This window comes from Anopheles funestus, chromosome 2RL (genome assembly GCF_943734845.2).
Source record: "Anopheles funestus chromosome 2RL, idAnoFuneDA-416_04, whole genome shotgun sequence".
In the NCBI taxonomy this organism is placed as follows: domain Eukaryota; kingdom Metazoa; phylum Arthropoda; class Insecta; order Diptera; family Culicidae; genus Anopheles; species Anopheles funestus.
This window is the reverse complement of record NC_064598.1, coordinates 56,110,054-56,126,934: the sequence shown is the minus strand read 5'-3', so window position 1 is coordinate 56,126,934 and position 16,881 is coordinate 56,110,054. Positions and strand designations below refer to the sequence as shown.

The following is a 16,881-nucleotide window of genomic DNA, read 5'->3' as shown; positions in this document are numbered from 1 at the left end:
AACCTGGTGAGTGTATGGAAATGATGGCAAGAGTTTTGCATCTAGTTTTAAACGAACCTTCCTTTCATTGTGTAAATGGATATAGGACTGAAGAATGCTTTTTGACAAAATGTTTAAGGCATTGATTGCCACGTTTATATTGTATTACATGATAAGCATTGATTTGGGGTTTTATTCAAATTGATCAATAACAATGAAATAGTTTTTTTTTCAACAAAGATACGATATGAACCACGTGATTGTTGCTAACGAAAGGTAATTGCTCCATCCCCACACATAATGTTACCTCCTAGTGCTTGGAACGAATATGATTCAAATATGTTTATCCAGTGATGAACTCTGATATAAAAGTTGAATGTAAAGCAAACACCTGGGACTCAGCAAAAACTGCTATTCAATTTCTTCATCGCTACCGACTATGGAAGGATTCATACCTATAGGAACTTGAATTCAATATACCCTACATGAAACTTGAAAAATGTCCTTAAAAATAGTATGCCTTACCGTTGTGTACAACGATATCGGTGTGAAAGTTGCCTTTAAAATGTTGACATGAGGTTTTTCATTAATTTGTATTTGCCACGATTGGATCTTATTTCGAACGATGGTTTGTGCACCTAGAGGTAAATGTTCGCTTACCAAATTGTTTCCTGTGATGTTGATGGCAAGATCAGAAATGATTGTAAATGACCATTTTCGTGCTCATTTAGGCTCGTTAATGCCATTTTAAGAAGGGTCAGTTTGCAGGAAGGAAGGAAGTAGATGGGTAAACCAAGCCAACAATTGAACAGCATCGAACGTTACTCAATGGAAGAGTAACTGTTAGTAAAGTGTAGGTGCCATCAACCATGGCAATCAACATACATTTTCCGATACGGGCGTAAGCTAAAAAAAACCCCGAAGGATGATGATGCTGCGTAGGGGTAATTTTATTGGGAAACAGTGTTGATAGGTCTGATTTAAGCGCTATTCGAATTCACTTTACGCTTGTTGTTCTGTGTAAATATTTGGCTAGCTTAGGCGAGTGCCGCGCTTGATGGAGATTTTAGTTCGAAGTGTGTTTTTTTTCTCATTTTATTTTATGGTCGTTTTGTAGCTTATTTAACGATTTCTAACACGGTTATTTCAGTGTGGTGATGTTTCAATTACAAAGATTGCTTACATGGTAACAAAACAAATTGAAATTAGTATTTTATTTATTTTATGAGCAACGCTTTGTGGATAGAGTGTGGTAATTTATCTAAAAACAGGCATCAATTTAAAATATAAACAAACTAGTAGAATTATAACTCTTACATTAAATACGTAATAGAACATTTTAAAAGCAACCGAGTATGCCCGGGATAAGGCAAAGTACAAGGAGGAAATGCCTTGTGAAAATTGTAATTACTTCAGCCCTCTGTGACTGACAACACGGCAAAAGGCGTAATCATGAATTATAAATAAAATAAAACATTTTAAAAATAAAATAAAGAACAAAAAGAACATAAAAATTTATTATGATAACTATAATCATCACAAACTACTAACATTAAGTAATGTTTTAAACATGGAAGCTAATGGAGAATTGTTCCGAATGGCATTTACAAGTTTTTGTTTGTTTGTAGTTCTAAAAGCTAGGAACAGATAATATGGTAGAGAGGTTGAAAGTTTAGTCAAAAACTGCAGTCCTGAAAGTTTGACATGTTATTCAGGTGAAGTTCTTAATAGCAGGGATTTACTATAAACATTGAATAAAGCATCGTGTCTTCTATGTTAGTAGTCAGAGATATGGAAGATCATGTCCATTTATGTAGAATTCCATACAACCAGGAGCATGTAGAACTTCCAATTAGAGGTGGTATCAATTTAATACTTACCTATGGTGTATTACAAATCTACCAGCGCTAGCATTACAACTAGCTTATTGTCTAGTTTAAATTGCGGAAAAGAAGGAAGGTATGCAAAATAAAAACGAAAAAAGCCTCTGCAGACATAAAACTGTTAAAATTATACATTTCGTTTGCCTTTTTTCTTCCACGAAAATCTTTTTCGGATTTATGGAAGTTTAACTAATGATTTAGTTAAATGATTTATCGGAAAGCTAATGGGGCAGATCAACATCAAGCACTGTCAATAAAACAGATGTTGATATAAACAGTCAACAGTCAACAGAGTAAACTTCTTCACTGGAAACACCTGTCACGACAGTCGAACTGTGGTTATACAATACTGCCAATACATAACATATTTATACAGTTCCAGTAAAACACTTAAAAAAAACTCCTAAACGTATATGAATATCCAGAAGGATTTTTGGTACCACATATGAGGAAGAACAACGTGGTAGTGGTTAGAAGAACGACTATATGTAATGTAATTAAATATATAGAAATATGTAATTACTGACCCGTGTCAGTCGTTTGGTAGTGCGTGTCGTTTAATACTAAAAGGTATGAAATAAAAAAATTCTATATTTCATTTTAAATTGTATGCAGAGAAAAATATCACTATGAATAATTATGCCAGCGAGATAACTACTTCTTCTTCCTCTTGTTATTTCTTTTTGTTTGTTTTATACAAATGCTATTGGAATCCACCTACCGAAACTTTAATAGTTTGTATTAGTCATTCATTGATTCACTGATAAATTTACAGTTATGTTGATGCTAAACCATGCGCTATACTATCATGTCATCGACATTAATATAATGATTGCAGATCATGCATGAGCAGTCGTGAAACGATTGTAGTTAATTATCGTAGAATTGATTAGCATAGTAGTGGTCATCTATTCTGATGGCATTTATGGTCGATAGCAGACTGCGATGTATGAAGAACATGGCATACTCATGTGTGATGATTAAAGGATGTAGATGATTAATGGATCAAGTAAGTAAGTAAGCAATTTACCCTGTATCGAACTTAACCGTAGATACGATGTTTAGAGTTGTTTTTTTTTTGTTAAATAAAATTATCATCCACACGAAGGACTGACTATCCGGCTGCGGGGTAAAAATAAGTCTTAATGCGGCCTGATCGTTCTTAAGAAGCAAAATAAAATTGTTATATTTTAAGATAAAATAATTGTTAATTTAAAATAATTTTAAAATTTGTTTTTAATTTTAAAAACATCTTAGCTAATTTATATTTTCATAAAACCTTTTCTACCAGAACAGTACATAAGAAAACTTGAGAAAACATAAACCAAGCTAAACTGAAGTAGATAACTTGGAAGCATCGGATTTGAGTAATACGCTGACACATACTGTCTACTTTAAGGGTGCATTCATGATCCTTTTAATTCTTAAAGAACGACCAGGACTATAGCTTACAACTATTGGAGACTCAGCCTAGGAAAAAAAACCCGGATGTATTCGGCCAGATGCATTCGTGTTATACCAAGAACATTGCCAAAGACGTAATAGAGATTATTCTTGATCGAAAATTTGCTTAGGTCAACGGAGATTAAAAGGAGGTAATGCTATGTAAACATAGATGTATTATTTTCACGAGACAAACAACTTACAACCCATGGTTTATGGTAATGTTTACTTACTACTATATACGATATGCCAATCCGTGGCATATCAATATAGTACATCAATGTTATTTATAACTCATGGTATTGTAAACAAAACGATCATTTGTTTTTCGAATAGCAACAGTAACAAATCGGTTTATTAAGATACGTTTTTATTTACAATGTTTTCTTAACCAACACATTTTTCTTTATTTCTTTTCATTTTTCTCTTCCTCGCTAAATGAGTATATGTAGCGTAGATAACTCTTTCTGTATATCTTTTTATATTGCTTAACTATGATTGTTCTTTATTCCATTAAAAAAATTATTGGCATTCGCACCCATCGATATATTCATTGATATATTTGGTCTAAATCGTAATTATAAACAACATTGACCCCAGTTTGTGACGGGTTCAACGGTAAGCGGACTAAGTAGGCGCGGAGGTCTCAGTGCTCACCAGTGTATAACATCAGAACTATTTTCTCAATCCATGAATTTCGCAGAGGCCCGTTTGCTTTCACGCTTAGCACCCCACACGTTCCACAAGTGTAAATCCGCCACTGACTCTAGTACTAACAATTGATGGATAGCTTTACTTCAATCACGCATTTGTTCCCGGTTAAAGATAAATATGGAAAAAAGGTTATTCAATATAATAAATATAAAGATTGGGACAAATCTAATGAACATGATGATCGGTGCTTTAGTTTTTGTAATATATTATTTGAAGGCAACTTCGTAATTGGTTTCGAATTAGCAGAAATGCAGTGTAAACGAGAAGTAATGGCTACACAAATCATTCAATTACATTTAATTATGGCAAATCAAAAAGATGTTCAAGACAATGTAAATGTTAAAATATTCGCAAATTTAAGCTTGCTAACGTAGTACGCGTTCGCGTTTCTTTTAAAGCAATATTATGGACAAGAAAAGTAACCCACAGGTCACAAAAATCGATTGGAAACAATGGTAATGGGATTTCAAGCTAATTCGGATTCAGATAAGAGCATGGAAATTGAAAAACAAATAGAATATTTTCACAACAATCTATCTTAATATACTTGAACTAGTGTAGAACAGTAGAATCGTTGAAATGTATGCTTTTCTGAAATCGTAACCCATTGAAGTCATTGAAGTGAGGATTTACTTTCTGAATAAATACTTCACCATTTAGTCCAAATCGTGGCCTTGGTACATGTGGTGGTGGAAACGTTTTCTCACCACTGTTCAATATGAAAAAGGGATTGATTGGCTTTGTTTTGTCGATAACTGCGACAGGTTCGTAATTATACGGTTGTGGCTGTTTCCGATAAAAATTCTGTACAAATGTTGCATAAGATTTGACATCATTAGACGATAGGGAGGAACTAACTGGCAGTGGTTTTGGACTTAAAGAAGATGTAGGCAAACTGTAAAAACTGTTGCTGGAAACAGTTTCATAGCTTGATCTCGTTGGTGCAAATCTATGCTGGTTGGAAAAATGTGTAGTCTGTTGTTGAGTAGTGCTGCGCTTAACAACGCCATCGATGCGCAAAATGCGAGTATTAATTTCATTGGCATTGAGGTTTTTTAGATAAAAACGATGAAATTTGGACGTCAGTATGTAGAGAGCTGTACCATCACGATCAGGTGTACGTAGATCAGCGGCAAACTGAATTCTTTCCTTGTCTTGGGCGAGTAGGCTGAAACAGGCAAATAAATAATGAGATCAATTTAAAAACTATAATCATCTCTGGTTTGCTTCTAGACAAAAAGTGCTGGTTTTTTTTTTATAATACAATATGCAATAGCATATTTAACTGTCTAAAATATATTTTTAAAAACCAATTCGATTGACCGTTCGTCTCGATTAAAAAAATCTTATTTTATGATGCAGTTTTTTTAAATAGTTACGTTTGCATAAACTTACACTATGATAAATAAAACCAAGTATTGTTTATCTTGGACTCAGTAGCAAGTTCAAAGTAGTCAATATAGCCGTTAGAAATTGATTGAATGCTAGTAGAAAATAACAAATACCTGTGTTCATTGGTGCGTGGATTCCACGAAGCTACGGCTGTTTCTGATAGAGGGGAGTAGAAAATTGTTCCACCTCGCGGTGCAGCCGCCAGACCGATTCCTTGGGACGATTTGCGTCCAACCAGCTTTACGGGGAGATCTTTGCCAAATTCTAGAGGCCCGAGACGCAGTGCGGCTGTGCTGACCGAGAAGAGACTAAATATAGCATTGCATTATTTTATGCAGAAGATATGATGATGAAGAAAGTCAAACTAATCATTTATTATTGTGAACATTTATTATTGTGGCTTACCGATCTGTCGCCAGAGGTTGGAAGTATAGAATAGCTGCTTCCGGATCAAACGCCAACCCAACCACACCATCCATCAGCGTGAAACGATGTTCGTGAATCCTTGACTCGGCGAAATCGGGATCCGGATACATTGCAGGATGAGAAAGTCGCCACGTGAGATCTTTTCCACTGTCAAACACAACAATGCCCGGTGCTACCGTATCAGTTATGTAGACAAAAACATCATCACAATGGTTCTCTTTACTGGACGTAGTCTCATCCACGATGATATTGGTAAACAGCGATTCACCCCGGATAACTTCCGTAGGGAAATCGATTCTCCGTACCACTTGGTTGGTGTACAGATCGTATACGAGTATTTTTGGAGGGCAAGTAATTTCGAAATCCTCTAGTGATCGTGAAACACCGGCATCTAACGCCCAGAGACGATTGCACGAATCAATCCGGATGCGGTAAACGGACACAAGCCCAATGTCCGAGCAGTTGTATTCATTTGTGCCGGCTCGATGGTGACTCCAGGATGGGTATGCTTCAAGAGTCGGCGAATCACCGTAACTGTCCCGGGAAATGGAAGATAATGTCGCTGGAACTCCCGCGAACAGTCGTGGTGTGGCAAGAAAGATTCGATCATATCCAACCTCGATTCCAGTCGCAACAACGTTTTCAGCATTGTAAAAATCTTTATTCGATACAGGATAGTCCCATGGGAAATTATAGTTCAGTAGGTTCCATTGCTTTACTGTTTCCATATAGGATGAATGTAGCGCAAGTGACTCATTCATGAGTAGCAGCATCAGTAAACACCATATTCGTGATCTATTACTTTGTTCATACATTATTGCTGTTGTAGCTAGCAACTACAGAAGTAAATGTAATATGGAAAAAGTAATCAGGATGCACGCTAGAAAGGAAAAAAACAAATATTGTTTTTGTTTATTTATTCTATTAACAAAGACACAATTATTAAATTATTGTACGAGGCATGAATTACGTCACGAAGGTTGTGTGCAAATTTATTATTTAAAACACGTATAGATAATGAATCGTTTATTAGGCGTGCTTTCTTCCATCAAGTGGAAGATGCTTGTGAGCACTGTGTCATGTCATTACTATAATAATGTAAAACTTCAGTCATTGCATATCGGCTGTACATGTTGCCATGCTTGACTAATGCTCATCGATGTTCAGGGTTAGAAAAGTGTCTTTCTTGCTCTTTGATCGGCACAAGTGAATGTAAACTGACTGAATATAATAAGATCTGCGTACTGCGACTCGCATAATGGTTTATGGTAGAAGGCTTACGAAATGATTTGCAATTAGCATAATCACCTTTGAACGCAACGCGAGTTGCGTAGACAGAATAAGAAGAGACAGAATTTATAATTGAAGTGTCGTAAAACAACCAGTTAATCAGCATAGACGCTTCAATTTGAGATTTGATTGTGTGAAATATTTGTCACAGAAAATAAACTTTCTGCGAATAACAAGAAATTCGTAATAACGAATAAGAGAAGCCGGTGGAATAAACTGCTGAACTGATGAATGTTTATGTGGCCACTGCATTGCACCGCACTGCACTGTCTGTTGACAAGTTCGTTACATCCATTAATCACACAAACTTTCTTTTCTTTTCTTTTTTTAAATATGGTCCGTTGTAGAATTATTTTTAATATTCACGGCACTACTAATCTACCACAATTGATTGCTGCTGCACTTGTAAAAGAAGACTTATGTTGTCTAACCAACAATAATAGAAATACCCCAAAACTATTGTTTCCAACAATTTGCACTTCACGATTATACTGATGAAATCAAAAAACACAACAATAAAATGCTATTCAAAACTTTTTCTATACTGGAAGTTCGCCACTATCATCTACCTATCACAACACAGTCACTTCAGAGGAAATCTGTACAGTGACCAGCGGCCGCCTGGTACTGGTATTGAAATCTTTCGTATATTTATTTTGTTTTTAACCCTCCGTTTGCTATGGATCACTTACGAAAGCTCAAACAAAGACTACGATGTTGATCGTACGGTTTGTCTGCGATTGCAGCGCTTCACGTCGCGTCAGGTCGTGTGCCCGAGTGAAACTGGAATGTCGTGCACGAAGTATCAGCCGCTTATTCGCAGCTGGCGCATTCCGCATGGTCGAGATGCTCATGTGCCCCTACCAACGTTTTGGTCTCAGTTTTAGCGAACTTAACTCTGCGATGGGATGGTAACATAATTGGTGGCTGTGATTCTTTTTTTTCGTGATCGTTTAGCAATATTGTAATGTAATGTAATTATACATTGCATGTAGTTATAGAAAAATACGTATTTATTGTACTGTTCAAACAACATTTTTCAAAAACAAAAATATTTGATCATTTTTTAAAATTACTATATATTTTAAGACTTATGTATGAGACTTATGTGAAAAAATACATATAGGTTTACAGTTTCCATTCAATAAAGTCCCCAGCGAAGACCTGAGAGGGTCACGATTCATCAGTACTTTCATGGAGCTTAATCGTCTTCCAATACAATTGAAAGCTGTACATCGGTTAACAGAGCCGATCTGACCTTCCTTAGATGCGCATACTAAACATAGAAGGAAAATCAATCGCTTTGTAAACGTTTGCCTTTCACAAAAACTGAATCAAAAACAATATTAGCTTGTAGTAGTAGAGTCTGTACAAAACGAGTTTCAAGATTTTGACACTTTTGGAGACAACCTGCATTAATAAATAACCGGTGAAAGCGAAAGGGAACCTTACTTCCCGCTATTGGGTATTACAAAATGTGGCTAACGGAATGCTTAATACATAAAATTGGTATGTATTGCATGTTTCCAGACCTGCACGTTATCTTCGGAATATATGCAACGAAACAATTGTGGTTTGGTTTGTTTTAAATTCCAAAGATTAAAATAATTTTTCTTTATAAAAAATCCTTTTTAGGGCTTTTGAAAAAAATACTTTTTGTTTTGTGCAAAGCATCCTTTACACATTACATAACATTGCTCCAGATCATATTGTTAAAACATGTCTTACTGGTAAAGCACTTTTGTGCTGTTACGTTTAAATGCACGTATTTAGGTTAAATTGCAGACTTGCACGACGTAGAAATTGAATTACTTAATGGCAGATATATAGTGCGACTTCCAGAATGGGTATGCTTTCAATGTTTACGTCCAAAAGCTTTGGTGGTGGCATTTGCTGTAGTTGAAGTGGATTTGCTTACTAATGTCAAGGTGATTCTGTTTGCGGAGGAGTGTTTTTGTTTCGCTTCCAAAAGAGTGCGCAACTGGGAGGCACAGGGTATACAGGCTATTAATCGGCTAAGAGAAAACTTCGTAACTAAAGTTTAGTTGAACATGAAATTATCTAAGCGACTGATAATTTGCCTTCAATCGTGCAAAAGAAATAAATTTGATTTCATTCAAACATCCTCTTAATGCTCCTGGCCTTTAGGAATTACCTTTCACTATCTGCATGTATAGGACAAAGCACTGGCTGTGCGGTTGACCGATAATGTGATATCAGTTACGTATCGGTAAAATACCAATGACATGTTAACTATCTAGGCGTCTATGTACGCTCTAGACAGGTCGCAACACCGTATTATTACCACAGAATCGCAACGTCTTTTACTTGCTTGAACAAATGGTGGTGTAATTTGCATTCTATGGAGTAAGCATAAACCTGATTTGTAATATTTTTATTTGTAACCGGATTTGAAAACGAATGTTAAATTAATTCAAGAAGTATTAAAATACTAAAAACACATAGTGTACATAATCAACTAGTTTGGTTTACGTTTAATTACAGTCAAGTTTTGTGGTTCTTCAACTCGTGTGCAGTTTGCAGATTTTATCAGTTGTTTCTATCTGCATATGTATAGCTAAGATGAAAAAACATTGTTACCGTATTTTTTATAGACGTCTATATAGAACATACAATAAATACTAAAGCCACTGACAAAGCAAATTATAGCTTCTGTTAAGAAAAGAATGCTGTGCATCACTTTGTGCAATATTAATAATGCTTAATTAACTTTAATGTGGAACACATTTTAAACAGATGTATAGAATTAAATAAATAGAATAAACTTATAAAAGTTTCCAATTGATTGGTTCTATCGGTTAATTATTTGTTAAAAAAGGCGCTATCTAAAGCCAGGAATAAATGAAACAAATAAACAAGAAAATATTGCCAGCTTATTTAATTCTATGGGTTATTAGTCAAAGGGGGGCAGTTCTCATAATTTGTGTTGTTCCCGTTCCTCGTCTTTCTCAATACATTTCATTTTTGTTTTCTGCTTATGACGATCACCGAGATGAGTTCGATTGTTGCCTCTTTGTTACTTCATCGCCACAGTTGTTCAGCATCACCAACAGTAGGCGTCGCGCGATATCTCTGCTCGACCGCATCGGTGCCCCAATTTTCGTGGAACATGCAAGCGCAGCATAGCAAAAAAAATAATAGCACAAAACTAAACGGGAAAATAAGCTGTGTGGCACCACAGGACAGGTTGCCGATTCATATCCAACATATGCGTAATAGATGTGTTGATTTCAGTTAAGCGAAATGATGATGCAGCATGAAAAAGCGTGAAAGCATCGAATGTTTCAATTGCAAACGTAATGCTTTGTGATAAGTAATTAAGTGCATTCGAAGGTTTATACTGCAGTATGCGTAGGTAACATTAGTATGCAAAACAAATTGTAAAATATTAACGACAAAATAAGGGTGAAGCAGAAAAAAATGTATTACCTTATTATTTTTCTCATAATGTACTCATAATAGTTTTGGGTACATTTCAATATTTAACCGCTTAGATTACAATTCGAACGTATCATGGAAAATACCTTTGATATCATTAATCTGTTTTTACTTACCATAAATATATCATTTTTTGGTGTACCGCATGTGTGTCTTATGTTTCACGCTTGTTGTAAAAAGTTTGTTTATTGTTAGGAAACCTAATGATCTTCAAATCTGGCGTCACGATAGGGTGAGAATATTGCTCTTAATGACTGAAAATTAATTGGCTGCACAGCGCGATCTCACCAGCTTGGCGCTTGGTGCACCTTACCAAGCTGTGGATAAAGGCAGAGGCAGCGTTTGCCGTGGCAAGGGGATCAATCAATCCATATATGCGGGTGAGTATCTGCATCATATCGTCGATGAAACGTGCAGGTCAAGTCCATATGTAGAAGGACGTGTAAAGACGGATTGGTTGCCGTCATTATTTTCATTTCTTTAAGTGAAAAAGTTCAAGGCTAACCAAATGAAAACATCTTGGCAAATGAAAAACACAGGAAATTTAGCAAAAAAAGAAAAATGGTATCATTGATGTAAGCGGCAATTGGCCAATGGTTGCATTTGAAACTTGATTTGGAGAAGAATGGTGTGTGAAAAATAATTTCACCACTGTCGTCAGAACGATAATTTTACGTGCGTGCTGTAATGGACTTATAATTAAAAACCTTTTTTGAGCAATGCTTCTTTTCTGAGAGATGTTTGAATGGTGTGCATTATTTATGAAGATTTGTTATACCAATTTTGTGGTTCTTCCAGTGTGCTGTAGACAATTTTTTGATACAATAAAACACGTAGCGATGGCGATTATAACGATTAAGAAGCAAAATGCATACATTTATTAGTGCGGTATTTTGAAACACAAATTTAAAATCTGTATTGCGGATAAAATGCTCTCATTTGGCTCTCATGCTGGATAAAGTTTATCGCGAACCCCGCCGGCCGTCCCTAAAGTAAGTGTTATTGAGTTGAAAAAAGATTTAAGAAAGAAAAAACAAAAGCATTAAACATTAAAAACTAAAATAGAAAATTTGCCGTTAGAGTTTTGACCATTCGACCGCAGTGCAAATGAAAAGCATCTTCCACATCAAGATTGAGATTGTGATTGAAAGCTCTAAAAGCTTTTTGAAAGCACAAACTGAAATGACAGCTTTTCTAACAGCATCGCTGTACCCAGGTGCTTAATTTTACAATAAGACACGTAAAAGAATACATTGATCAACCGTCTTAAAACGATTCAACATCTAAAAAAGAAACATTTACAAATGGTCTTACAGGTAGGTTAATTTCAAACAGACAAAAGATTTGATCAGTGCACAAAAAGGATCTCTTCAGACTGGTTTGCTGTCAGTTTTTTTAATATGCTGTCAGTTGTTCTCCGCTTTGATATCATGTTACCGCACTGCACTAGGTCACATTTTGGCGGGCTACTTTGTTCTTTGGTCTCGTTTTGGTCCTTGATGCATTATATTTAATTATGTATTTTATATAATTTTGTATTTAATGTACTATTGTCGCACATGTGTTGATGTTCACGTATAAATATTTAGTCAAGGGAGATATACATATTCAGCATGTTTAAAGAAATCGATTTATAATGTTTTGCATTCTCTTTAAGCTCAAGTACATTCCATAGCTCTGTAACAATAATCACATTTGTATTCTTTAAACTTTAAATTTTATTTACGTTGGAATGCAATTAGCACATAGCACATAGCAATATACGAGGAAGTTTTATGTAATTCAAAAAAAACATTTTTTTGGAGCTTCTGAGTTCCCTCTAACTAATTTAAATAACGACAAAAGAATGACAAACAAATATTTCAGTGTTTAGCAAATCACATTCTAGATCAAGTTATAACTTTTTTTCAAACTTTATACATAATACATTTGTTTTTCTTTTGTTAAAATATTATAACTTTGCAGAAAAATAATATTTGAAACAGGTTTCGAATTCTTATATCCTTTTCTAAGCCATATTGGTGAGTTTACTACAATTGTTTTTTTTAATTCATTAGAAATGGTTTCTAATCGTAGAAAATGGATCCTAAAGACCGAGCAACTGAACGATGGTGTATGTGATAAACGGCCCCATTTCCACACGACAGCACAGGGCATCAAATCCCAGAAATGGCAGGCGTGACCTTAGAGTTCGTTTAAGACAATCACAGATCATACCTACTATAATCAAGGCATCATTGATATTGGCAAATTTAACCATAGCTTACATTGTGAGTAAGTACACACCTATTTATTTCAGTTGATAAAGTGATTGATCTTGATCCAACTGATCATCCAAACTAGAAAAATGGTAAAAATGAACTGTTGCATATAAATTAAAATTTGTAAATCGGAATTTTCCTCGTAAAAAAGTATTATCATCAGTATGTTTCCATCCTCAAAAAGCTTGTATCCGATCTAACCGTAGTCTGCATTGCCACGCCCGTTGACGATTCGGTAGTTCATCCAGCATAAATTCACATGGCTTGCACTGCATTGCTGATGTGTACAGGTGGACTATGATGGACGCTGCGCTTTACTTAGTCTGGAGTCTTTGAAACAGCGAAATTGTAACGCGCAAAAACCATTCGTCTCAGGACTGCTTGACTATCGGATCGGATCGCCGATTCGCACTACTCTCTAGAATGAACATATACGTCCCGGCAAGATCGCTTTACCATACCAGATCACTACTTAACGTAGGGAAATGTCACTGTACAAAATCACTGTATATAAATAAGTAAATAAGTAACATGCATATTTTTGTACCGTGTTACTAAGCTTTCCCTATAGTGTGTGCAATATTTTTTTATTTGAGCTTATCTCGCTGAACATATACGATAACAATGCAGCACATTTTTATCGTTCTTCATCTGTTCCAAACAACTGAATCAGCAAGTAAGAGTAAGAATATCTCCTATGTAAAATACGTGGGTTCACTGCACTCAAAATGTAACAATGAATTCTTTTAACGAAATATTAATCTCAATACCAAATATAAAATACATTGTTGCAGGGTCATTGCCATCACCGCCAAGGCATCAGCACGAAAATGTTTTCTTTAGCGAAAAGCAAAACATAAGCCCCATTGTTTTCTCATTACTTAATAAAGTGCACGAAAAGGCGACATTGCATTGCAACAATTTGCTGCAGATAAATTGCGTAATGTGTAAGAGGGAATGAGATGCGAGATGCGTACAACTGTGCCTCATGACGGTTGTAAAGATAAATGCACGTGATAAGATTTACGAGACTGAAAAGAAGAGTACGATTGTAGCCTAGACATATGTACTATTTGATGCGTCAGAATGCGTTGGATATGAGTCAAGTTCACTTTGAAAACACTACCACTACTATAGAGAGCAGAAATAGTGCAAGCAACATTCGATAGAAATGGCCAGGCCGTACTTATTTAGGTTTTTTTGTCGTTCAAAACAGTCTTGCCGTATTACTTGATCTTTTAATTTTAATAAAAAAAAGTAAAATAGTATGGTACTGTCTCTCTTCTTAGTTGACTTAATTTTGATGGATAGTCCACCTATCCGTAGCGCTTTTGATTTTGATTAATTCTTATTAATTACACATGTGACATTACACATATACACTTTTACTTTTGAAATATTTTTTTCTAGTTTCAGCAAACGTGTTCAAAATTGTGTGTCTCTTATAGACTATTTTAATGATCACATAAAGACACAAAAATGGTGACCATGGACAGATAAATTTATCCCGCCAAAAAGCTTCATATTGACAAACATACACACGTGATTGATAATGGGAAAAAAATCAATGCAAAAAGCACATTAACACTATAACCCAACCTTGATTCAAATCCGATTATTTGCAGCAAAATTTGCTCACATGTGGTACAGAATGCTGCCAAAATAAGCTTGAGCCAGGGGTACTGCATAAGATGTGGGAAAGCCTTCCACGTGGAAAGAGGCTGAAGTTTCTTGATAATTGCCATATTGGGTACACCAATGTGCTTGAACATGGGTTATTCAAATCCCATTTCTATCTTTACGTTTTAGTTTTTTCAATGTGCAAATTAAAGCACTCTTTTTTCTATGCCGTTCTATGCAGAGTGCAGAGCGCTAGTATTACAGACTACAGCAGTGTATATATGGTTGTAATTGTTTTTCCCTGGCAAACATTCTCTCGGGTAGATTGGCATTAGTTTCAAGGTACAACGTATATTAGTGGATATTTTTAAACGTATCACAGTTTCATAACTAGATATTTGTTAATGCTGAAAATCACACATACGTTTCATCAATTTGCCGTGTACCACGTGCAGATCCATGAAACCATTAAATATGTGCAGCCTTGATTCTAAAAATTGCATTTCCATAGTGTTTGCATTGTTCATTCCTATATGGCATTGTGCAAATTGTTTTTTTTTGTAGGTAATTGAATGTCAATTGAAGCAATTTTTATGGCATGATAATGATTGAATACAGAGGCTGCAATAATTTAGAAGGTTTGATGTATGTACATGTGATTGAATGGTGATAAATATAGTTTATAGATACTCGGATACTCCGATTATAACAATAAGAATGAACAAGGAATCCAGTATTGATTTAATAATCATAGTTTAGAATACTGTCAAAATTGAAATTTTAAGTTAAAAAATTTAACTAATCCGATCTGTGAACTTATGAATAGTGTAGTAAATACTAGTAACGAAAAAAATATTCGGTGCTCTCTAATATGATAAGGTTTATGACTGCATTCATATACTGTATTTGTCAGCAGATGCTGCGTTAACCACGTGTTTAAAAATGTTTCTATCCGCATGTGTGTATGTGTTTGATGATGTTTAAAAAAGCGCGCTAAACACATTTCCAAGCCTTCAGTTTTAATCTATTGAACAAAAAATCATCTACCCATCCGGTGGTTTGGATGTATAAAACCGTTGAATGATGTGAGCTCCCGCGGAGCAAACATGAATATGCCATCGACATTTTCGCACAAGCACTTAGCTCCATCAGACCGGATATAGGTGAGCAAGGCTGCGTGGAATGCACGAGAAATTGAGTTTGTGAGGTGAACGAATGCTTCACAGGATATGCATCCTGTCATCCACACGACAACTGGTCCAATGGAAACGTTTACGTTTCTTCGCGGGACTGTGGAATCGTACAATTTCGTTTAGTTTGACGTTAAATCGCTGGTCGTTTTTCATAAATGCATTGTTTGAGACACCTTAGCAGAGGTTGGATTTTTTACGATGCGGATAGTTTGAAACACTCTTATGTTGGGATCCGAACTGCAAACATTCTAACCGTATCCAAAAACCCGAAGTGCGGCCCAATAAGGCCAGGTCGGGGCAATGCGAAACACGAAGTACAGGATAAAAATGAGTAAAAAACACCAACAACTGCAGAGAACCTTCGTCCTAGATAAGTCTGAGTGACTACGGAAACTCGCCCTGTATGTTTGTGGGAGAGCATGAACTTGGTTCGGAACCGTTTGGCCAGTATGCGGATAGCAGATACTCTTACCCTTACAATTGTCCTATGCGCCAACTCCCGGGGTGTTTGGAACTCGTTTGAATCATGCTCCCAATTTGCTCTCAAATGTTCTTCCGAATCAACGCCACGAGATTCTCTCTTGCATGCGTCTATGGTATTACACGTTTCTGGAATGCTAGCCCTGTCGACACTAACAGCGACAACTACGGTATAAAGCCTACGTTTCGGGGTCGAATGACTTTTAACAAAGTTTTTATGTTTACAAAATAGAACCAAATTTCAAAACTATGAATCAAGCATTTTTGTACATAATACAACTTTAAATAGAAAGCTATGAACTTTGACATACATTTTGAACCATTTTTTAAAATGAGTCCACCATTGAGTCAAAATGTTGTCAAAACTTTGTTCGAAACGCAATAATTAATAAATGTGGGAAAATAAATTTATCAACATTTGAATCTAAGCTATTTCAAATATTGAACAAGCAAGTGCAGATTAATTTTGAACTCATTTAATCCACAATTTACTCAATTTTCATAGTATACAAAAGTCTTAAAAAGGGCTTATAAAATCTAAAATCTGTTAAACTACATTTTACAAGCTTAATAGACTCACAGTTTGAAACACTTAAAAGATCTAACCAATGTATGGAAAAAATAATTAAATTAGTGTTATTTAACCCCTTTCAACATCATACATTTTTGCATACGCTAGTGTTGCATCCATTGTTCCTTATCGCTCGGGTTTTGGCGTTAGTCGCACCTATAAAAGCGACC

General features: G+C 35.5%; 1 protein-coding gene across 1 annotated transcript; it reads right to left on the bottom strand.

Annotated features, from left to right (window-relative positions):
* Positions 1-3,625: 3,625 nt before the first annotated feature.
* Positions 3,626-9,897, bottom strand: LOC125762555 (major royal jelly protein 1-like). The gene is made up of 4 exons (XM_049424758.1): positions 7,820-9,897; positions 5,817-6,717; positions 5,525-5,719; positions 3,626-5,187 (listed from the first exon to the last, which is right to left on the bottom strand). The coding sequence occupies exons 2-4, from the start codon at positions 6,650-6,652 to the stop codon at positions 4,572-4,574; spliced, it is 1,647 nt and encodes a 548-aa protein (XP_049280715.1). The 5' UTR covers positions 6,653-6,717; positions 7,820-9,897; the 3' UTR covers positions 3,626-4,571.
* Positions 9,898-16,881: the final 6,984 nt, after the last annotated feature.

Bases quoted from the DNA above. Each gene is read 5' to 3' on its own strand.
- LOC125762555 (XM_049424758.1), bottom strand. From the start codon at position 6,652: ATGTATGAACAAAGTAATAGATCACGAATATGGTGTTTACTGATGCTG. The intron at 5,720-5,816 runs GTAAGCCACAAT...TGCTATATTTAG, and splicing joins CAACCTCTGGCGACAGATCG to TCTCTTCTCGGTCAGCACAG. The intron at 5,188-5,524 runs GTATTTGTTATT...TGCCTGTTTCAG, and splicing joins CCACGCACCAATGAACACAG to CCTACTCGCCCAAGACAAGG.